The sequence below is a fragment of the Panthera leo genome, chromosome C1, assembly GCF_018350215.1.
Source record: "Panthera leo isolate Ple1 chromosome C1, P.leo_Ple1_pat1.1, whole genome shotgun sequence".
NCBI classification, from domain to species: domain Eukaryota; kingdom Metazoa; phylum Chordata; class Mammalia; order Carnivora; family Felidae; genus Panthera; species Panthera leo.
Genome location: NC_056686.1, coordinates 12,448,976 through 12,472,050, shown reverse-complemented (window position 1 = coordinate 12,472,050; position 23,075 = coordinate 12,448,976). Strand labels below are relative to the sequence as shown.

The 23,075-nt window shown below is 59.1% G+C and overlaps 1 protein-coding gene across 7 annotated transcripts in view; it reads right to left on the bottom strand.

Moving 5' to 3' along the window:
* The window catches only part of ARHGEF10L (Rho guanine nucleotide exchange factor 10 like), a 141,475-nt gene that overhangs the window by 98,148 nt on the left and 20,252 nt on the right, over nt 1–23,075 (bottom strand). For all 7 annotated transcript variants that reach the window (XM_042954239.1, XM_042954240.1, XM_042954243.1 and 4 more), the window contains exons 2-4: nt 7,864–7,943; nt 2,238–2,423; nt 1,409–1,466 (exon numbers count right to left, since the gene is read on the bottom strand). In XM_042954239.1, coding sequence (XP_042810173.1) covers nt 1,409–1,466; nt 2,238–2,423; nt 7,864–7,900 — 281 coding nt within the window. In that variant the 5' untranslated portion in view covers nt 7,901–7,943. The remainder of the gene's footprint in view (nt 1–1,408; nt 1,467–2,237; nt 2,424–7,863; nt 7,944–23,075) is intronic.

Sequence of the window (23,075 nt, the reverse complement as noted above, 5' to 3'; positions counted from 1 at the left end):
AGTGCATCCTTCGACCAGCCTCTCCTATTCCACGATACTCCTAGATGAGTATTACTTCCGCCTTACAGATGGGGAAAGTGGGGCTCAGAGAGGTTCACGGGCAGCCCAAAACCACCCATTTGGAGAAGAGCTGAGTAGGGATTTGAACCTTCAAGAGCTCACGCCCTGGCGCCACCAGGAGATGGTGTTCAAGGGGGCTAGGGCTGCTCCAGGGCAAGTCCCAGGACAGGTAAGGGTGCTGCAGAGGGGCGGGCGGTGGGTCAAGGCCGAGGCTGGGCCCCTGTGCCTGAAACACTCTCTGAGCTACCTGCCCAGTGGGACTGATGGAAACAACATGGTAATTAATGGCAGCAGCTCTCAGGCCACTGGGTCCCCACCTCGGCACGGCGCCAGCACTGGCCAGACACCCAATCCGGCCTCTGGGACCCACAGAGAGAAGGCGGGCAGGGACAGTCCCGAGTGGGCAACGGGGTTCTCCTGGAGGGTGGTCTGAGGGAAGCAAGAGCACCAGACCTTGAGGGGAGCGGTGCACTAGCTCATGGCCGGCTCCCCTTCCCACCCCCCTGCCTCGGCCAGTAGCTTCCTCCAGTAAACTCTCTTCCCCGACCCTCCCCTCTCCCTGAGCTCTCCTCCTGGGCCCCCTCCCATCGGTGTCCCCAGTTCCCTGTGCATCCTTCTCTGGGGCGCTCTCCTGTGTCTGCATCCCCGACTAGACTGCCTTTCTGGCCAGCTTCCTTCCTGGCCCACCCTGGAGGGCTCTAACCCCTGGGAGAGCAGAACTCCCCGCGCGGGTGCAGGGCTGCTGATTCAGTTCAGATCCTCCGCCAGGGAGGAGAGGCCGGCCCATACCTCTGGCCCAGCAGAAACCCTCCCAGGGCCCACCCACTCCAGATGGCAAATGCAGGGACATTTGCACTTGAATCCAGGGCTGCCTTGGCTCCAGGGGGCCCAAGGCAGCAAAATGCATCTCTGAGACAGCCAGCCTGGAGACACCTGCCTGAGTCTCAGTCCCCCTGGCTCCCCACACCAGGAAGAAAAAAGGAGACTCAAATACCCCTCCCCCCAACCAGGGTGGCCAGGATTTAAAGCCCCGGCCCCAGGCCCTCAATCCACCACTCAGAATTCCTTTAGAGGAGTGCTCTCTAAGGTCCCCGAAGCCAGGCAGCAAGCAGCAGTGAGCCAAACCCTGAGAACCCGCTGCTTGTAAGACTCCCAAGCCCCAAATGTGAAGCCCGCCCCAGAGTTGGCTGGGGAGGCCACAGAGGGGATGGCTGACGGATCTTGAATGCGTCCCTCCTTAGCCAAAGACCCATCCAAGCCCTCCTGGGCACAGCGCCACCCTCTCTCACACCTCCTGCCTGGTGTCTCTTCCTCCAACCGCCAAAGCAAAGGAACAAGGCTCACTTACTGTGTCTGGGGTGGTGAGGCTACCGGGTCTGGGTCTGGGTCTGGGTCTGGGTCTGGGTCTGGGGGAAGAGAGCAGAGGAGAGCCTGTCAGGCCCGAGGCTGGTCTCTACCGACTGGGCCCATCCCCGCCCCCTTTCCCGGGTGCCTCCTGGGCTCCTGCCTCCCCTCCCCCAGCCACTGCACCGGCTGTCATTAAGCTCCCCAACCTGTCCTACCTGCACCACCCCCACTCCCACCCCCATGGCCCATATCCCAACTCCGACCAGAACCAGCCGCCCTACCTGCACTGGGCCTGCCCCCCCCCCCCCCCGCCACCCCCAGCTCCTCAAGGAGCCCCTTGTCCCCAAGCCTGCAGGCGGTTCCTGCTAGTCCGGTCCCCAGTCTCTCCCAGATGACACAATACGAGAGCCCAGAAGCTGCCATTTAACACCAGGCTTATCAGGGCACTCCCACCCCTAGAGCCACCCTCCGGGACTTCTGGGAGCCTCCTTCTCTGGTTGGTGTGATTCCCTGGGAGCAGCTGCTGAGGAAGAGGGGCTCGGGAGACACAGCCCTGGGCACCCGCTGTGTCCAAAGCACAACCCCGGGGCCAAAACCACTTTCATTATGATGTGTCAAAGTTCACCAGATGCTGCAGGAATGCCTGGAATCTCCAGTCCCCAAGGGAAGCGGTGGAATGCAACTTCTTCTCAATGGTTTTTCCCTTCCTGCTTCTGGGGACCGTGGTGGGGCCTGGGAGGCATCACTGGGAGCCTGGATCTTCCACTGGCTCTCTGTAGCCCCAGCGGACCGGAAATGGGAGGCCCCAAGGCTCCCCCAAAACACCTTACCAGCGATGGGGGCGGCGTCCCAGTGGATCAGTGGGGCATCGATGTCCTTCTCGGGAGCAGTGCCCGGGACGGCCAGGCCAGCGCTGGTGTCCTCGTCATCGTCACTGTCGTCAAACTCGAAAGCCTCTCCAGGGTCGTCCTCCGCCTCAGGGGAGGGGCCAGGGCCTCCAGGAACCAGCTGATCTCCTGGAAGGGAGGAGGAGTCAGCGGCCGCGGGGTCAGCAGCCGGGGGTCAGAGGCCACAGGGCCTGGGGTTTGGGCAAGGGGGGTATCTGCAGCGGGTGAGCGGCTGGGGTCTGAGCGAGGGCAGTTCCCAGAGACTAGAGTAAACCCCTGCCCGGGGCCAGCCAGCCCTCCTGTGCTCCGGAAGTGACCTGTGGTTCGGTGAGGGCTCGAAGCAGGTGGGCAGCGGACAGAGGGGAGGGAGAAAGCCTTCAAGGAGAACGCGAGCACATCCACACTCGGACGCACGTCTTTCGTGCCCTTGTTCCCTATTTCCCCATTTTGTAAGCAAGGGGGGCCTTTTAAATGCATCTGCTCGCGTGCGGCTGGGTACACACCGTCGTGCGTATCTCCATGTGTGTACCCATGTGCTTTTCATACGTGTGAGTGAGCACACACACGCTTGGCCTGCACACCGCAGCGGCATAAAACACGGCCGGCCGCCTGCAAGTGTTTGGAGCCATGCCCCCTGCCATCCATCAAAGTTCCACCGAAGCAGAGCCCTGCCCCCACCACACCCCCTCCTCGACTCAGCCCTGTTTTCTCCATTCCTGGATGACCTGCAGTGATGTGACTTGTGCTCGTTTGTATTCCCAGACGGACCTCAGATCCCTGAGAGCCCCTTTTACCGTCCCCTTGAAGGGGACAGGTCCTGGCCTGGCCTGGGGTAGAAACCCAGAAACTTCTGTTAAACAAGAAAAGGAACGGATCGTCTCTCCCAAAGAGCCGACCGGGCGCTCACCTCTCCACCTACATCACTGAGCTGAGGTTCTCAGTCTTCCTCGAGGGCTCCCTTCCTAGAACCTGGGGCTGGACAGCGCCTCAGGCTTTCACTTCGCCCTCCCCTCCGGCCTCTTGCAAACCCGCTCCAAAACCGAAGGGCAGTGACCACCCCTCCTCCGGCCGCCCTGAGCAGTCCCGCTGTACCCAGCTCACACCGTATGATTTAGAGCACGACCTTCGGTCCTGCCTGGGACCCCGACGTGCTGTGTGGTTCCGAGCAAGCCACTTCACCTCTCGGAACCCTGACGCCTCCCTCTGTAAACTGGGGAATAAAAACACCCCATGAGGCCGAGAACGTGAACTGAGAAGCAGGTCCGGGTCTGTCAGCCTCACTGCTACTGACTCTGGGGTCACAGGGTCCTTGTGGTGGGGGCGCTGGAGGAGGACGTAGGGCCGCAGCCCCGGCCTCCACCAATTAGAAGCAAGTACTGCCCTCCGGCTGTGACAGCCAGAAACGTCTGCAGACATTGCCCAACGTCCCCTGGGGAACAAAATCACCCCAGGTTGAGAACAGACAGGGTAGATGGAGCACCCAGGCACCTGTTGTAGGTACGGCCCCTCCCAGCCTGAGATCCTTGAAGACAGGATCGCCTGGTCTGTGGACTCGGCCCCAGCAGGTGCTCGGGGCGGGGAAGGATTAGTAAGAAGGCAGGGAGGTGCATGGAGCAGAGAGACAGCTGGAGGGAACAGCAGACAGACTGACGGGCATATCCAGTTCCAGCAGTCTGTCGGACTAGAAAACTCCAACCCTTCCCCCCGCGACCTGGGAGTTTGCAGAGCAGAACATTCCAGGTGCAAATGTACCAAATCTAAGAAGTCCCCTCGTCAGCTGCATTCCAGCTCATCCTCCCTCCCCCACCCCCAGCCGGAGACCACTGAGGCGGGGGCCCACCTCTCCTCCTGGGAGCTTAGGGGGCCCCTTGGGCCAAAGTCAGCAGGATGGACCCTTCCGGGCCATGATGTGGCCAGGTCAGGGAACCAAACCCTGGTGGCGAGCCCGAAATGTGCCCCCTGCAGTTCCCTGCGTAAGCCTCACGACCACGCCCACTGGACTCAGGCCACGGAGGTTCGAGCGGCAGAGTGATGTACCTACAGTCATACAGCTGGTAAGCGGGGAGCCGGATCTGAGCCCCGTTCTGTCTTAGCTCCCATCCTACATGCTCCACTGAACCCTGCTGCCCCCTTGGATGCTGGGTGGGCCCTGAGATGATGAACTGACATGAGAAATCCCGGGGCTGAGTCAGAAGCCAGGTTAGTAGCTTTCATGTTCTGGCTCTCAACCCGCTGGTGAGTCACAAAATCAATTAGGGGATTCCCCGGGCAGCCTTTTGTTTCATTTTTGAAATGCTTATTTGAGATATTTTTAAATATTTTAGGTTTATAAAGTCACACTTGGGACTACTCTCGATATTGCTTTTGACAGTTCTGTTCCAGGGTATATATACACACACACACGTACAGGTGGTCTAGAACCTTCTACCGCTCTCCCCTCGCTCGCCCCACACAGCCACACTGGTCTCCTTGCTACACCGTGAACGTGCCAGATGTGCTCCTGCCTCAGGACCTTTGCACTTTCAGTCCTGGGGTCCGGAATGCTCTTCCCCAGGCATCTTCTCCTGCTCTCACCTCCTTCAGGTGTTTACTACAGGTCACCTGCAGGTGAGGCTGCTGTGAGCGAACCTGCCCACAGAGACACCCCGGGACTCCCCATTTGACTCCCCTGCTTTACTTTGCCCTACGGCCCTCGTCAGCAACGAGGTTTGACGCTTTTATTTTACTGGGCCCTCACTAGAACATACGTGAGCTCATAAGGAATTCTGGTCTGTTTTGTCCACTGTCACCTATATCCCCAGCATCTGGTACAGTGCCAGCACACAGTAGGTGCACAGCAAGCATCTGTTGAACGCACACGCGCACACATACGTGCGCACACACACTCCTGTTGCCATGTCTATGGGTTGTGGTATTAAAAGGTTAAAAACACCACAGGGCGCCTGGGTGGCTCAGTCGGTTGAGCATCGGACTTCGGCTCAGGTCATGATCTCACGGTTCGTGGGTTCGAGCCCCGCATTGGGCTCTGTGCTGACAGCTCGGAGCCTGGAGCCTGTTTCGGATTCTGTGTCTCCCTCTCTCTCTGCCCCTCCCTGGCTTACACACACTCTCTCTCTCTCTCTCTCTCTCTCTCTCTCTCTCTCGGTGCCCTTGGCCCCTGCCCACTTGAATCTGCCTGAGAGGCGGCAGGGATACCGTGTGCATGACCAGTGTCACAGGGTGACTAGGTGACTAGGGTGTCACAGCCAGACCACTGGGCTCCAACCCCAGCTCTCCTAGATGCTGCCTGAGCATCAGGTCATTTTATCCGTACAGGCGGCGGCTTCCTGACCCATAAGGAGGACAGTGACAGTGACTACCTCACAGGCGAGCAGAGGGGGCGGGGTGAGGACGGGAGGGCGGAATGAACTGACACACGTAAAGCACCCGGTGTGAGGTACGTGCTCACTGACATTAGCTATTCTGATAATAATGGTCCCACTCATTGTCCTGTGTCATTGCATCCTTACCATTATCTTCGTTGTTGTTGTTATTATTATTATTATTATTATTATTATTATTCAGTCAGAGCCCAGCCCCAGGCCCTAGGGGAGATGGGCAGGCCTTCCCAATCACAGGCCTGGCCCGCTGAGCCACCGGCCCACAGGCTGTATGCAGGGACATCCGTCAATACAGTCACGCCTGCATCCCGAGGACTGTTCCCAGCAGCCCCTGGGCCAATAAGACGGGACCCCTCACGTCAAGGAGCTCACTGCAGGTGAGGCGGGCAGGCAAATATGGCAAGAGATGGCCATAGCACACAAGGGACTGAGCCAGTGCCCAGTGACAGCAGAGGGGGGCTCAGGCTGGCCGGGGCTGCCCCTTCACAGGGCCTTGCAGGACGAGTGAAGGTCCCACAGGCTCGTATCGAGCTGGTGCTCCAGAGGCTGAGGCCACGGCCGGAGCGGGGAACGAACGGCCCGTGAGCCAGTGGGGGCGCAGACGCGGGCGAGGAGGAGGGCAGCGACGGGACACTGCAGAGGTGTTTCGGGGGATTTGAGTTTCATTTAGTAAGACAACAGGAAGTTCTCAGAGAAGAGCCTGTCTCCACCAGGTGGCACTGGCCCGAGATTCAGATGCAGCCAGAACAAGGAAATGCCGGTCAAATGTTTGCTAAATGGGACCGAATGGGTTTAATCGTAAAATCATTGTGTTCCTCATTGTTGCTGGGCAGGAGAAAGGGTGCAAAATGCCCACGGCAGCAGGAGGCAGGGCAGGGGGCATCCTGGGATCAAAGCCACAGTCGGGCATCAGAAGATGCAGATGCCCTGGTCCCCACAGCCCTGTTCCCATGCTCCTGAGACCCAAGGCAACCAGACGTGGCTCCTTATCAGAAGGAAAAATCAGAAGGCCCCTCCCTGGATAATGAGAGCTGAACTGAGCCCTTCCCACCCATCCCGACAGGTGGCAGGACCAGAACCGGCCACATATGCCTTTGATGTTCCTGGACGCACTCCCGTCCTCGGGAGAGCCAACCCCGGCAAGGCCGGGGGAGGCAGGACGCCTGAGCAGCCACCCTGCACCGTGAAGGTGGGTTCACTGTGCTGGTCCCCACCCTTCGGAGAAGAACACGAGGGCTCAGGGAGGAAGGGACCTCTCCTTGGTCTTGGCCCGGGGTTCAGAGCTCGGCACACTTGGCCTTGCCCCGCAACACCCCATGGTGATAATAGCTTCTATTCATTGAGCGATTGATTACCACACACCCGGGCTTTACATATATTTAAACCTTGCAACAGCACAGGAGAGGGTGTCATTACCAACCCCATGTTTCCGGCTGATGAAACAGCCACGGAGTCACCAAGTCGTTCAGCCAAGCCCACGGTGTCAGTGGCAGGGCTGGGCTGGTGAAAAAAGCCCTCAGGCGGGACCTCTCTGCTATCTGCGTCCCCCAAAGGAGGATGAACGGACAGGAATCTGGGCCCAGTGGGACAAGGGTGTCCAGCTCCTCCAGGGTTCTGGATTCTGCCTACGGTGTCCGAGGCCCCACTGCCAGGCTTTGCCAGATAAACTACAGGACATCGAACTGGATCTCAGATTAACGACAAATAATTTGTTAGCATAAGCATGGATTTTTCTTCTTCTTCTTCTTCTTCTTTTCGATAACTCTGGTGACCCTGCCGCTGCTAGACGACCTGACCTCGGGACCTTGGCAGATGGAGGCGGGCGGCCCCAACGCCTTCCCCTCCAACCTGGGGTCGCTGCCCTCAACTCATAAGCCTCACTCCCCTCCGCCCCCCAAGCACACGACACGGCTGCAGTCACGTCTAAGGGTTGCGGCCTTCAAAGTTTAAAGTCTCCGGGGCATCTTAGGTAAAGACTCAAGCCTCGTCTGGAGCCTACTCTGTGTGACAAGGAAATTATGATTTCCCTGTTGCAGGCGAGGAAACTGAGGCACAGGGGTGAAGTCACTTGCCCAAGAGCGCACAGCCAACCACCAGCAGGGCAGGATTCACGCCCAGGGCCGGTGGCCCTCAGCCAGCCCCGGGGCCCGTTCAGAGGGGGGTCGGGCGGGAAGCCTGGGGTACCTTACCTATGGCAGCCTGTGGAGGAGGGTTGGAGGAAGCCATCAGACAAGGTCCCGCTCAAACCAGCACCGTCCCAGCCGCTCGCCTGTGGGGAAAAAAAAGGCCAGAAATCTAATTAGCTGGCGTTTAAGGGCAAAGTTTCGTCAACAGAAAGGGGTCACTGGCTCACGGCCGGGTGCTCCAGCCCGCCAGCTCTCCGGCTCCTTCCCCAGCGGCTCCGGGAGCACAGGACAGCCCCAGAAAGGGCCCAGCCCCCACCCACCATAAATCATTAACCCAGAACACCAGCAGCTGCAGAGCCGTAACCCCATCTTCCCAGAAAACCCTGGCCACCCCAGACCAGAGACCCGGGGCAGCCCAGTGGGTCCGGCTAGACAACCCCTCTCATCCCTTCTGGCTTGCAGGCAAACTCCAGCCCCAGAGGCCAGGATCACACTCAGGCCCCTGTGTTCCAGAAGCTGGATCGTGCCTGCACGGTCATGGATGTGACTGGACACTTCCTCCTCCCGCTGCCCACTGACCACAGCTCCCTGGAGGCCGGCCCCTCGCACCAGCCCCGCCTGCAGCCCCACTGAAGGCCGTTCACTCTTTCTTTGTCTCTCCCCGTCCTGCCCCACAGGGTTGGCCAGCTGGCGAGGGGCCACTGGCCTTGGCACATGGGCGTAAGGGAAGTAAAAGGCTGCAGAGAGGCAGATGGCCAGAGACAGGGGTAGAATCCCAAATGCTTGGAGCCGGGAGCGCAACCTCAAAGCGGGGGCTCTGCTGGGCTTCCCGGGCCCTGCAGCCAACCTTGCAAGAAGTCCCGCGGTGAGAGAAAGAGCTCTCCCCGCTCCCCACCGGCACTCCCCCGATTCCGAGCTAAGGGCTGTCCTTCTAGACCTTTCTGTAGAGGACAGAATCAGTCCTGGAGGGAAAGCACGAGCCCTCCAACCCAATCAGCCCCTGCCACAAACTGGCTGTGTGCCTGTTTTTTTCCTCTCCCGTCCTAAAGCCTTTATTTTCATTAACTGCCTTCCTAAATAAACATAGGACACATGTAAATAGCAATTAATTGATAACAGCAAACATTCCCATGGTGCCTGCTACGTCTCAGATGCTATTCTAAGCACTTTACAAATATTAACATCTGTTAACCCAAACTATGAGAAAAACGAAGCCCAGAGTGGTTAAGTAAGTTGCCCAGCATCACACATGTACTAAGCGCCAGAGCCGGGGTTTGAACCCAGGCCATAGACCACCCCCCCCACCCCAGCCCCGGTCCACACTCATTAAGTAGCCACCACACTCTAGTGCCTCTCGAAACCCAAGCAGTATAAAGGGTGCACAGCAAAAAGTAAGTCTCCCTTCCCCAGCCACCCCGCCCCCCCACCGAAGTGACCGCTGTCCTTAGGAGTCCCTCTAAATGTCCCGTGTGTGTGTGCCAGCTTATACCTGTCCCGTATACGCATCGTTTCATGCGGGAGGGAGCCCGCCGCACCCACTGTGCTGTACCCGCCTTTTTTTAAAGCTTAAGAAGCTTGGAGGCGCCTGGGTGGCTCAGTCGGTTAAGCATCCGACTTCAGCTCAGGCCGTGATCTCGCGGTTCGTGGGTTCGAGCCCCGCGTCGGGCTCTGTGCGGACGGCTCGGAGCCTGGAGCCTGCTTCGGATTCTGTGTCTCCCTCTCTCTCTGCCCCTCCCCTGCTCGTGCTCTGTCTCTGTCTCTCTCTCTCTTTCTCAAAAATAAACATTAAAAAAATTTTTTTAGTGAGTAAAAATAAATATAGAAAAGCTTATGAAGCTTGGCAACCATTTCAGAACGGTACAGACATCAGTCTCCCTCTGCTTAATGGCCACAGAGTTTGGGGATTTTTTTTTTTTTTTTTGGATAGATCATAATCGATGGGATCTCTATCGTTGGACACTGAGGTGTTCCCGGGGTTTGGGCATCATGAACACGGCCTCCATGTGGAGGGGCTTGTGGAAATGGACGTGAACCCACAGGGCACCTGCCAGTTCGAGGAGGAGAACGGCAGTTTCCATTTCGGTTGAACGCAAACTGCTCTCCACCAAGTGGGTAGCTGTGCCTTCTAACCACGCGCTCAAGACTGTCCGGACTAAAATTTTATCCTCAGCAAAGGGTTTGGGGAAAGGACCTCAAATGTCTGCAAATTCCCTTGCGACTCAAGAGATCAAACAACAGCCAGAGAACCTTCCTCATGCAGGTCCGTCCTTCCAGAGCAGGGAGACTGACGCCCATTTCACAGGAGGACAAAGGGAGGCTCTAACCCAGGCTCTCGTGCAAACTGCGGCTTAAATATGATTTTTTTCATGTCGCAGAAACCCAGGGTCATTTCCCTCCAGGCCAGAAAGCCCCCTGTCCTCCCTTTTCCCCTCACCCTCAGGGTTGATTCACACCCTGCCCTCCTCCCTGAGCCCCAGGCCTTCCCCAGGAAGGGAGGGAGACACCAGCATTTATGGAGCCTGAAGCTTCATCTGCATGATTGTGTTTACAGATGAGGAAACCAAGGCACAGAGAAGCGGGGATCTGCCTGAGGTCACAGAGGCAAGGGAACGGCTGACAACACCGGGGTTCAATGGGGGCCTTGGCCCCTAGCCGTCCTCTCCCTCCTTGAACCACAAGGAGTGGTGGTTCTTGAACCCCAGACTTCGAGCCTGGAATCTGGGGGGGTGTCTGCTATAGGTTAATCTGATGGGGGGGGGCACCTGCTACAGGCTAACCTGGGGGGGCACTTGCTATAAACTAATCTAGGGGCACCTGCTACAGGATAATCTGGGGGGGCACTTGCTACAGGATAATCTGGGGGGCACTTGCTATAAACTAATCTGGGGGGGGGCGTCTGCTACAGGCTAATCTGGGGGTGAGGCACCTGCTACAGGCAAGGACCCAGACCCGCAGCCCCATGCACACCCATAGCCTGTGGCCATTGGCACACATGCGCCCCTTGTCTCAGAAGGGTGCATGTATGTGAAGGAGCAGCCATTGCCACCACTAGAGACCCTCATGGAACAACAGTTAGGAAGAAGTTCAGGCTACCTGACTGGGTCCCGCCACTCAGTAGCCATGACACGTTGGATGAGTCCCTTAGCCCCCATCTCAGGGCCTCATTTACTCATCTGCAAAATGGGGACTAAAAAATAGCCAGCTCACCAGGTTATTAAGACAATTAAGAGTAAATTCAGGGGCGCCTGGGTGGTGCAGTCGGTTACGTGTCCGACTTCAGCCAGGTCACGATCTCGCGGTCCGTGAGTTCGAGCCCCACGTCGGGCTCCGTGCTGACAGCTCACAGCCTGGAGCCTGCTTCAGATTCTGTGTCTCCCTCTCTCTGACCCTCCCCCGTTCATGCTCTGTCTCTCTCTGTCTCAAAAATAAATAAAACGTTAAAAAAAAAATTAAAAAAAAAAAAGAGTAAATTCGAGGGCACCTGGGTGGTTCACTGGGTTAAGTGTCCGACTCTTGATCTCGGCTCAGGTCATGATCTCAGGGCTCGTGAATTCAAGTCCCACATTGGGCTCTGCGTTGATGGTATAGAGCCTGCCCGGGATCCTGTCTCTCCTTCTCTCTGCCCCTCACCTGCTTACCTGCTTGAGCTCTCGCTCTCGCTCTCAAAATAAATAAATAAACTTTAAAAAAAAAAAAGAGTAACTTCATGTAAAGCTCTTGGAAGGGTCCCCGGGGGACACTGGTAGATGGCTCTCATTAACACACATAACAGGCTGTGGTGAGCACAGCTCTACCTTGGGAGCTGGGGACCCAGGCCAGAGTCTCACCTCCACTGGCAGGTGAGCTGAGCCTCAGTATCCTTATCTGTAAAATGGGGTCCCACTGCCTGCCCCACGGGACTCCCAGCAGCATACACGAGGTCAACCACAAAACCCTGGGAGGCCCAGTCGGCACCAAGATGCCCATCCTCGAAGCTGTCACCACCAAAAAGGGAGACAGCAAACGGGACCCTGTGTCCGGATTCTATACCCCCGGAGTGTCAGGGCCCCTGGGGGAGGCCCACAGAAGGACTTCGCACTAGGGGAGCCTGGGGCAACTGGATCCACCTGCAGGCTGGGCTCGGGTCCTTCCTCAGCCTCTCGGAGGCTTGGGCTGCCCTTTTATAAAGTGGGCAAGACCGCCCCTATCCAGACTATCTCCCGGGCTCCTACGAGCAAGGAGCCAGGCTGTGGGAATGAACTCGCTAAGCAAACAGGTCGAGTGGCTTGGCTATTTCCTTTTCTTCTTCTTCTTTTTTTTTTTTTAAGTCTTCCTCGAGCTATGCGTGGTCTGGGAGCTCTCAAGGGGGGCGGGGGGGGGGGGGAGCCTGAGCCAGAAGAAATATGTCGTGATGACCCCGACACGAGTCTCTCTCTGAAAAGGGCTCCAGAACCTTCTTGCCATGACAGTCTCTGGCAAAAGGGGCAGTCCAGCTGGTGGAAGAGAGCCGGCGGGGAACCGCAAGCGGCCCAGCGGAGTAGAGGACTGTGCTTGAAAAGCGCACGGAGGAAAAGGCCCACGAGGAAACCCAGGCAGGTAGTTAGGATGTTTTCGGTTCGGGTGAGTGTTAAAATAAGGAAAAACAAAAATAAACACTCCCGTTTCTAAAAAAAAAAAAAAGATCAAGGCAAAAAAAAATATCCTAGCAGGTCAGAACCAGAACCAGAAAGCACAGACACTGACCACGACCTTGCTCTGGCTTTTCAGATGTGGAAACCGCGTCACGCAGGGAAGGGGCCCTGTGCGGCAGCACTCCTGTGCCGCAGGGACAGAGACACAAGGGCCACGGTTAAAAGGGTGAGATCCGGTGTCAGCTCTGAGTTCCAGTCCCCTGGCTCTGCTGCTTCCCCGCAGCGCAGCTGACGCCTTCCTCACGAGGACCTGCCACGTACGGGTCCTGCATCAGTGAGACGAGACGCGCAGAGCAAGCTCTCTGGAAACGCCGGTCGCTGCTATCCCTGTCGCGTTCACTGTGCTGAGCTCGGCAGGTGGGTCCTAGACTTCTTCCTCTTCAGGGGGGTGGGGGGGTCATCTCTTTGGAAACACCTGTCAAGACTGGACAGGCGGGCAGACCCCCTCAACAGTGCCGTTTCCCACTACAGGGTGCAGAATGGCTAGCCGGGGGCTGTGCGACAGAGAGAGGAGCCGAGGAGGAAGCCCCAGCTCCTGGGCGGCAGGGGGACCCGGCAGGGTGAGCCCATGACGGGGACCACCCAAGAGCAGCCAGCATGAGCACCTCCCTCCACCGGCAGCCGCCCTGCTCACCAGAGCAGGTACCTTCCGGGTCTAATTTAATCAAAGAGCTTATCACTTCCTCCTTCCCTCTAGAGTTCAAGGTCCATCCGGCCCTGAGGCCCGGTAGGAGACCGTCCTCCAGCCTGCACCCACCTCCCCCTCATTAGCTCGTGAGGCTCACCCCAGTTGGAGCCACCTCCCACCCCCAATCCCTGAGCGGCCCGATCCCTCTTTCCTACAGCAGGCCTGGAGAAGACCCCTGGAGGGGCTCCGCAAAGTCAGGGAGGCTGCACAGGCTGGGCCAGGCGTTTGAGGACAGGGGACGCTGGCCTCTGGGGAGAGAGGCCAGAGGACAGGGGAGGGGAGAGTGGCAGGGGGTCCAGACAGGCAGGAAGTCAGTCCCAGAAGCTGGGGAAGCAGCAGATGCTGGCATATCCAACTCCGGCGGCCTTGCTCCGCGACGGGGACCCGCCACCCAGTTTTGCTTGGAGGGAAACAAGAAAAAGTTTCTAGCCCCCCCAGCCATCTCAAACCTGGTCTCAGAGGCACCTGTGTCTGTCTCCTGGAAGCCAGGAGAAACGTGTGGGACAGGCCAGCAAGGCCAGGCGCTTGGGCCAGGCAGGACCAGGGCTTCTCCACGCAACTGCACCCTTCCAGAGGTTTCTGTGACTTTTGGCCTTTTGTCAGATATACACTTGGCTGACCTGCCCCGACCCTCAGCTGCCACAGTGACCAATTCCACAACACATACCCTCAGGCTCTTCCTTTCGCCTCCAGAATGAAGTCCAGGACCCAAGCGAGGCCCTCAGGGACCCACCCCTCACCCTTCTCCATTGACCTCTCTCGGGCCTCAGCAGCTCCCATGCTCAGCCCTCATAAGGGTCGTCAGGCCCCTGTCCCTGCCAACCTGGTTTATACTTCTGGGCCTTTTGCTCAGGCTGTTTACGCCCTCCAGCTAGAACGCCCTCTCACAGCCAGCGAGCAAACTCCTACTTAACCTTCAAAACCCACTGATTTCATGACATGGTTCCCAAGGCTGGTTGTGAAACTCAAAAATAAAAAAAAATAAAAAAAAAAATACATGTGTCCCAAGTCCATGATTCTGACAGCTCAGGGATGCAGCCAAGGAAAGTCTAGTCTATTTTCAAAGGGCACAAGTGATTCTGGGACACACACACACACACACCCATTATAACTGTCTCCCTCAGTGGACTGTGACTTCTTGTCATCTCAGTGTCTGGAACACTAGACAACATGCTAGACAACAGCCGCTCAACTGCACCGAACTAAGCCCAGGGGCTGCGAACCCGAGAGCCTGAGAACCTTCACCTGCCTGGGATCTACTCACTGTGGACCCCGTGCGGCCGGCGTGTCCCTGGGCCTGGGGCAGCTGTGGGTGTTGGGCTTCCTGCCGGATGGAAAGAAGGGCATGACCCAGGGGGGAACCTCAGACCCCTCGGGTATCCTCGGCCCTGTCCGGAAAGACCGGAGCCGGGAGGGGGAGGCGGGGATGCCAGCTGGGCAGTGGGGGGGGGGGGGGGGGGGGACCCGCAGCTACTGCGTGCGGGGAAGCAGGGCGCCCACAGCTCTGCCCTCAGAGCAAGCAGCCACCTGCTGGGGGCTCTGGAGGGAGACATCATCTCCCAGCACCCCTGGAGAGACACGGCGCCTCGTCCAAGAAGACGCCACAGGAGCCACAGCAAGGGGCACACGTCCGGAACTCAGAGCCCCGGAAAGAGACCTACGGGAAGGAAGGACTCAGATGCTAAAGCTGCTTCTCTCCGGCCGCCAGACCTCAGGAGGTTAATCCTCTGGTGCCTCCTGCCCTTGACTCTCAGACGCAGGTGTAAACGCCATGGCACCTGATCACGCCGGTGGGTGGGTTCGTGACGCGTGCTAATTCCCTGCCTGGAGTCCCTGCTGCTCTCTGGGGACGGACAGCCGTCCCAAGGACAGACAGCCATCCCACTCTGCAGACTGCTCAACGAAGCCCAGACCGACTGCCCACCAGCCTCCTGGCCCCGTCCTTTTTTATTTTTAAATTCTTTTTTAATGTGTATTTATTTTTGAGAGGCAGAGAGAGACAGAGGAGGAGCAGGGGAGGGGCAAAGAGAAGGAGACACGGACTCTGAAGCGGGCTCCAGGCTCGGAGCTGTCAGCACAGAGCCCGACGCGGGGCGCGAACTCACGAGCAGGGAGACCATGACCCGAGCCCAGGTCAGTCGTTTAACAGACTGAGCCACCCAGGCGTCCCTGACCCTGTCCTTTGTGACCCTCATCACTCTTGAGATCACGAAATGACAGCTGACACGGCTGTGCACCAAGCTGCATGCTGGACATTTGAGTTAATTTCATTCCCCTGACAGATGAGGCCGATGAGGCTGAGGGATGTGTCCCAGGCCACGCAATCCTGAGCAGGGAGTCCCCGGGCTGTGAGCGGGGAGAGCCAAGGCAGGCCCCTCAGGCTGGTTCTAAGCAAAATCCCCAGCAAGGAGCAGGAGGCCGGTAACAAGTGAGGGCACTGGGGGGGGGGGGGGGGGGGGCGCTTCCCTGCCCCTCACAAGCCTCCAAATGCCAGAGGGACAAGGAGGCCGGCTCTCTCACCCACTAGGTGTCAGGCCACTCAATGGGCTTCCCTCGAGGGATGGGGGAGGAAGGCTCTGAGAGGAGCTCCCTCCAGGCTGCGGGCAGGAGCGAGGCTTGGTCAATGGCTGAAGCCTCATACAATGGAGGCTCTGTCCCTGCCCAGAGTAGGCACCCCCAGCCCCCAGCCTTCCTCCCCCGGGGACTTCCTAGGCATGTCCCTGGTCAATGATCCCCAGGCAGGACAGGTGGGGAGAAGCCCCCAGGAGGAGGCCCCTGGGCAGACTCAGCACCCCTCGGGGCAGGGGTTGGGGGGGGGGGATCCCTGGGAGCTGCCGCCTGGGAAATGAGAGCCAAACCAGCCGGGAGCAGCTAGTGGATCATGTATATAAACAGGGCTGCCCCAGGCTGGTCCCCGGTGCCCCCCTCCTCTCTCAGCCCCTAGCGCATTACCTCCTCTGTCTGCAGGAATCCAGCCCAGGCAAGAGGCTCCAGGCTGAAGGACCCGGGGAAAAGCCTCCTACTATGGGCTGAACCGTCCTGCCCTCATCTCCTGTCCTCCTCCCTAGAGGGTCCAGGCCCTTGGCCACGTCCTGTCCTGGGCGGGCTGTGTGATGGGGCCCCACGGCCCACAGTCTGGAGGCGGGACAGGGGCAGCGTTGACTTTTTGCCTCCCCTTCACCCTTCTGAGCCTCAGTTTCCCCGGAAGCACCACACACACACACACACACACACACACACACACCCCGCCGGGTAATGTTCGTGCCGGCATGGCTGTAGTCGCTCAGTCTAGAGGCAGGGCATTTCCATGCCAGCAGCAAACCTGAGAGGTGGGCTTCTTTCCCTGTCTTTGAGAGACGGGAAACTGAGGCTCAGATCGGCAAAGCCTTTGCCTGAAGTCAGCGGGGAGCACGAGGCGGGACCAGGAAAGGAAGGTGTGCCTGACTCCACCCAGGTTGACAAAGCTGATGTAGGGGAAGGATGGACTGTCCGGGCTGCAGAAATACCCCAGGCCTCCGGAGAGGCTGGGGGAGCTGGGGCTTCCAGGGAAGGGCCCCTCCATGGGAAATGGGGTGAGCCCGCCGGTGAAAGCGGGGGCGGGGAGGGTCAGGCTCACCTCCAGCAACTTTCCCAGTGACAGTGCCGGTGTTCGCCCATCCCCCACTCAACAAACATTTCACTGGTCACCTACTGCCTGCCAGGGAAGGGGGGGGAGCTGGGGACTGGGGACAAAGGAACAAAGGAGAGGCCCAAGTTCCCGTCCTCAGGCAGCAAACCCCAGGAGGTCTGTACCTGCACCTGCAGGGCAGGAGGCTCCCTGAGCACGGAAGTAGGGGTGCCGAGCCCGCATTTCCCACCAGGCAGTGATCCCACAGAAGCCCAGCGGATTCCGGGCCCACGTTTCATTCCAGATCAGAGCCTGGGGCAGGGGTTCTGGGGTCAGACTGATTGCGATCCTGGCTACAGTACTTGCCAGAACTTGCTTAGCTGCGTATATGCACTACGGGGAGGGGGCATCTCGGGTTAAGATGAGCCACGAACAAGGTAGCAAACGTTGCAACGTGGCGTGGCACGCACAGGAACTCGCCAGAAGGTGCGACTCGTTACCACACGACAGACAGCCCCCAGGAGACTCGGCGCCCGGCTCCCCAAACACCACAGATGGGAGCCGGCCCACGGCTCCGGCCCCCTCCACACCGGCAGCCCGGCTCTCAGCCCCGACCTCCCAGCCCGAGGGGCTGGAGTTGAGGGCGGCGTCCTGGTTCTTGACCTGTACCCAGTGGGCATCCCCCCTCTGGTGCCCGGCATGCCGCCCCCCTCCCTCGGGATGCAGGGGACTGACTTCCCCAAGCAGGGAAGTTGGGGTTCGGTCAGGGAGATGGTTTCACACGGCTGGATTCCAGCAGGGCTGCAGACCGGCCGTGTGCCTCCTGCTTCCCGCCCTTCCGGGAGGAGGGCAGTGGCCCTTCCCCTGGCCTGTCCCACCCCGGGTGCTCACAGACCCACGGGCCTCCCGATGGGGGAACCCCGGCACCCTCCTCATGTCGACCCCGCTTAGACAACAAGACCCTGGACCCTGAGCTGAGGCCAGAAGGGGAGGAACTTGGGGGATGGGGGAGGGAGGGGGGGAGGGAGGGTTTGTGAGGAGGGAGGTGGTCCTTCTGGGGAGAAGATGACACAGCCAGGAGAACCTCAGCTCCTCTCTCCTGGGTCACGCCCCGCCACCATAAAGATGCTGCGTGACCGCCCTTCTTAAAAATTAAAACGCGGGGGCGCCTGGGTGGCTCAGTCGGTTAAGCGTCCGAGTCTCGATCTCGGCTCAGGTCATGATCTCACAGTTTGTGGGTCTGAACCCCACGTCAGGCTCCGTGCTTGCAGGGAGGGGCCTGCTTGGGATTCCCCCTCCCCTGCCCCTCACCCTCTAAATAAACAAACAGGCACTAAGAGGGGCGCCCGGGGGGCTCCGTCCATTAAATGGCCAACTCTGGATTTCGGCCCAGGTCATGATCTCACGGGTTTGTTGAGTTCAAGCCCCGCATCGGCCTCTGGGCCGTCCGTGCGGAACCTGCTTAGAATTCTCTCGCGTGCTCCCTGTCTGCGCCTCCCTCACTCGTTTGCTCTCTAAATAAATAAATAAATAAATAAATAAATAAATAAATAAAATAAACCTCCCTGATCTCCTCCACCCACCACCAGCTTCCCCTGCTCCCCTTGTGCAAGCATTGCCTGCAACCCCTGTCCAGGACCCGCTCCCTTTCTCTGCGGAACCAGGTGGGTGGGAGGAGGGGTATCTGCCCCCACTGCTCCGAGGTGCCCAAGCCAGTGGAGCCCATCTCTCCCTTCTTGCAACCCTCACTCTCTGCTCTCCTCCCTCTCCGGGGCTCCTCTCCCAGCCCCCTTTCCTCCCACGGGACCACTGGGCTACCGCCAGGCTCATGACTCGGGCCTGACTCGAAGATGCCTCCCTGGGCGACCGCGCCTGTTTCTCGGTTTTGGAGACCGTTTCTGCGGTGACACCTCCAGCCTGACCTTCTCCCCACCGGCCTGCTCCGCGGACAGCGGGGCATCCTGAAGTTAACATCCGTCCCAGCTCCCGACGGCCACCCAACTCCTCCTCGGCCGCCCATCTCACCCGATGGCGGCGCCAGCTTGCCGGGGGGCTGGAGCTCAAGCCTCCGCCTCGCCTTGACCCCTTCCCTCTCCCACAGCCACATCCCAACGCCTCAGCAAACCTTGTTGGCTCTGCCTTCTAAATGCATCCAGACTCCGATGACTTCTCGCCATCTCCTCTGCCGCCACGCTGGGCCAAACTGTCACCGCCTCTCACCTGGACCATTAAAACAGCCCCAGACCGGTCCTGTTTCCACTTTCACCCCCCTGCCCCACGCACTTTGTTCACGACACGGCGGCCCAGGCACACCGCTGTTCGAACCCTCCAGTGCTTTCCTACCTCGTTCAGAATGGAAGCCAGGGTCCCCACAAGGCCCTACCTGGTGTGCCCCCGACCCCAAACTGCAGCTCCTACCCATCTCCACACGGCTTACTCTACCCCAGTCACAAGGACCGTCGTGCAGTTCCTCAGACGCCTCACGCACGTTCCTACCTCAGGACCTTTGCACTTGCTGTTTCCTCTGCCTGGAACGATCTTCCCCCAGACATACACATGGATGGCTCTGTCATCTGCTCCAGGGCTCTGCTCAAAGAGAGGCCTTCCCCATCCATCCTCTTTAAAATAGTACACACACATCCCCCTCACGCCGCTGCCCTGCCTTCATAGCATTTAACACCTCTGGACATCTGAACGTTTCGGTTGCTTCTATGAGTTTCCTCGACAGAGGCAGGAGAATTAGCGTTTTGTTCACTGCTCCATCCACAGCCCCAGGGCAGTGCCCGGCCCCCAGCACGCCTCAACACACACCTGCTAAGTCAATGAAGGGATCCCTGGTCCCACGCCGGCCCCGGGGTCAGGCCCACCGCCACCATCAGGGGAGGGGAGACGGGGGCCAAGGCCCACGGGACACCTGCTCCTAGGACTGTGCCTCCCTCTCTGAAGTCAGCGCGTGGCCGGGACAGCTCCTCCCAGGAGAGCTTCCCAATCGAACCCGCTGCCAAGCTGTGCAAGAGGCGGTTCCCCAGAACCAGTGTGGAAAGAGGTCTGGGGCCAACGCCAGGGTGTGATCACAAGAGGGGTAGGGCAGGGCAGGAGGGAGGACTTGGACTATTTTTAAAAACTCGCTCCCAAAAAGACCACGTTCTTGTTCTGATGAGTCAGAGGCATGTGACCAGGAGAGGGGACAGGACCCCAGGGCACCAAGGGCCGCCCCCCCCCCCTCCCCTCGGCCACTCCGGCAGCCAGGTGCACACCGGCCCTTCCCACGCAGACAGGTGGGAGACCCTGGAACGCGTGCAGCTTTCCAAGGAAGGGGCAGGCAGCTTCCGGCGTGGCTGCAGGGGCACAGCCCAGCGCTGCGGCATAGGCCGGCAGGCCGTGGACACTGGGGGAGGCCTCCCTTTCAAAGCCCACTAGAGTCCACCCTGGCTCCAGCCCCTTCCCTTCAGGCCCAAGCTCTGCCTCTCTCGGGGAGCGGGCTGTCTGTTTTGTCCCACAAGAGAAGTCTGGGCAGGAAGAAAAAAAAAACCTTTGCAAACTCAGAGCTAAAAATACTCAGTCCACCCAACCAAGGCAGGGCGAGCTGGCCGGCAGCATCTGAAGCCTCCTGAAACACAAGCCCTACACGAGTCCCAAGGGATCCAGAGGCCTCGGTGACATGGCCCAGGATAGCTCTGGCTGAGCTCTCAAAGCAGCCAGCACTTAGATCCAAACCCCCCCCTCCACCCCACCCCCGTGACAATGTGCCACCTTCCCCAAGCAAGATGCGCATTTCCCAGCGGCTCTCTGTTCTCCCCACCTGCGAGGGCGGGACAGAAATTCAGGTCTTCCTACCAGCCCCACAAGGGGGCAGACCATCCCACGAGTCGGTGGGATCGGCCCCATTTTCCAGACGAGGAAACTGAGGCTGAAGAGAGGGAGAGAGATTTGTCCAAGGTCCAGAAGCTCCAGGATTAGACTGAGGTGTGTCCGGATCTTTCCCCTGGGGCAGGCTGCCTCTCCCTCATCAGGCCAGGGGGTCCATCCCACCCCCTCGCAATCAACTTCACATTTCGGAGAAGGCACTGCCTGGGCCTGGGGGAAGGGGAACAGAGAGGCTGGGCTGGAAGCGGGGGGGGGGGGGGGGGGGGGACTCTGGTGGCAGGGAGACTGAGGGGTGATGTCAACCACAAAACGGCTTTGCCCTGAACCCCGGACCCAGGACACTGACCCACACAGGGAGCTGCTTCCAATCACCCGTCCTCCTTCATGGCCAACTTTAACAAGGTCCTAACTGGTGCTCACCAACCCAGTAATGGGGCTCTCAGGAACAGGTAACTGATGCAGCCCACAGCCAGGCCCTACAGAGAAGTCCCCAACTCCCTCCCGTCACTGCTTCTGCCCTTGGCACTGAAAACACACAGGGCGCCCTGAGCGGAGAGCTCACCCCTGCCCCCATCCCGCTCCCAGAGTGGTGGCCACTTGGCCCGTTGGAAAATGGGGGGCCTGCTGCGCTCAGGGCTGCACCTGTTCTAAAGCGGTCTCTGGCCCCGTGGTGGTGGCCGGGGGTCCTCAGGTGCCCCTTTTTGCCACCATCATACCCCAGGTGTTGTTCTGAGGAGAGTTCTGAGGCCACCTCTGTGGCCAAACCTGGCTGGGTTTACCCTCTGTGACGGTAACGTTTATTCTACTGCTCTGTCCCTGGGCTCCTCTTCCGGAGGAGAACCACAAGAATCCCTACCCCATAGGTTATTGTAAGGATTAAATGAGATAATAGCACATAGAGTGCCTCACTGAGAGCCAGGAACGCAATAGGAGCTCAAGAAATGTTTGCTGGGTGCCCGGGTGGCTCAGTCGGTCGAGCGTCCGACTCCTGATTTCGGCTCAGGTCGTGATCTCTGTGAGATCGAGCCCCGCGTCGGGCTCTGCGCGGACAGCACGGGGCCTGCTTAGGATCCTCTCTCTCCCACCCTCTCTCTCTGTTCCTCCCCTGCGCGCTCTCTATTTCTCTCTCAAAATAAATGAATACAACGTTTTTTAAAACGTGTTTGTTGAATGAATTAATGAACAACTAAGTGCCTCCTTCAACGTGGACCGGTGGTGTCCCAGGTCCCGCGGTTAAGTGGGGGGGAGGGGGGGGGTGGCCTCTCCTGCGGTGCCTGACCATGCCACACCCCCCACTGGGTGCCCAGTGCCGTCTCCGGGGACCGCCAGCAGCTTGCCTGACCCTGAGGCTGACCCTCGGCTATACAAGCTCCCCAAAGCCTCCACCCATCTCGTGCCGCTTTCAAAGTGAAGGTTCCAGGAAAGGGGGTCACAGTCAGGAAAGGGGAGGATCCCAAAGCCAGACAGCAACGCTAAGTTCCCTTAGTTGGTGCGAAACACGGAAACGACAGAAGCTCAGCCCGTGGCGTCAGGGAGACCTTGCGATTCCCTGAATTCACGCAGTCAGGCAGAGGCAGGGCTGGGGAGCCGGCTGCAGATGTGGACCCCTCTCCGTAAAGCACCCAGGCTGGAGAATTGGCTCTGGGAAGAGCTGCGAGTATGGGGACGCTCCCATTCGCTTGCTCGATCTCAAACATACTCTGCTGAACTCGGGGACGGAAGTCCCCCCTCCAGGCCACAAAGTTACAGTGACCCCCGGCGTGCCCAGGGCTCTCACTGGACACAGCACCAGGAGTATCCTCAAGGGACCTACAGACTGGAAGGATGGAGTCCGGGGCTCCGTTCCCTGCTCGCAGTCGGAACTCCAAGCAGGTGCTCCCTGCTGGCCAGAGGACGCATGCCCGGACACCTGGCCACTCCTTGCCAAGACCGAGCCTTTGGCCAGGCTCATCCAAGGTCTGTGCTGCGGCCAGGGGGTTGGGCAGAGGACAAGGACCCCACCTCCTTCCAGATCCGGCTACAAACCAAGAAGCGAGTGATGGAGTTCACACAACTATGCGTATCCCATCTGTGTGAGAACCGAGGTCTCCGGGGCCTATTCCCTCCCTCTGGGAGACCAGACAGATCAAGACAGAAAAGCCAGGCTTCATCTCTCTGGATCCCCCGGCCATCCAAACACACCCCTGAATCATCCTACAGACATTTACCGCGCACTCTGTATACCAGGGACCATGGAAAGTTCCGGAGATTTGCCGATGAGCAAGGCAGCCTTGATGCCTGCCCTCGCGAAGGCCGCAGTCCCGCAGGGAGACGTGTACTTACGGCACACAAATCCGTACATCCCTACGAACCACGGTACGCGCTCTGAGGGCAGGGAGAAGGATCAGTGGACGGCCGCCCACTCTGACTCTCCCAGGACCGACGCCCGTCCCGTGTACCCCAC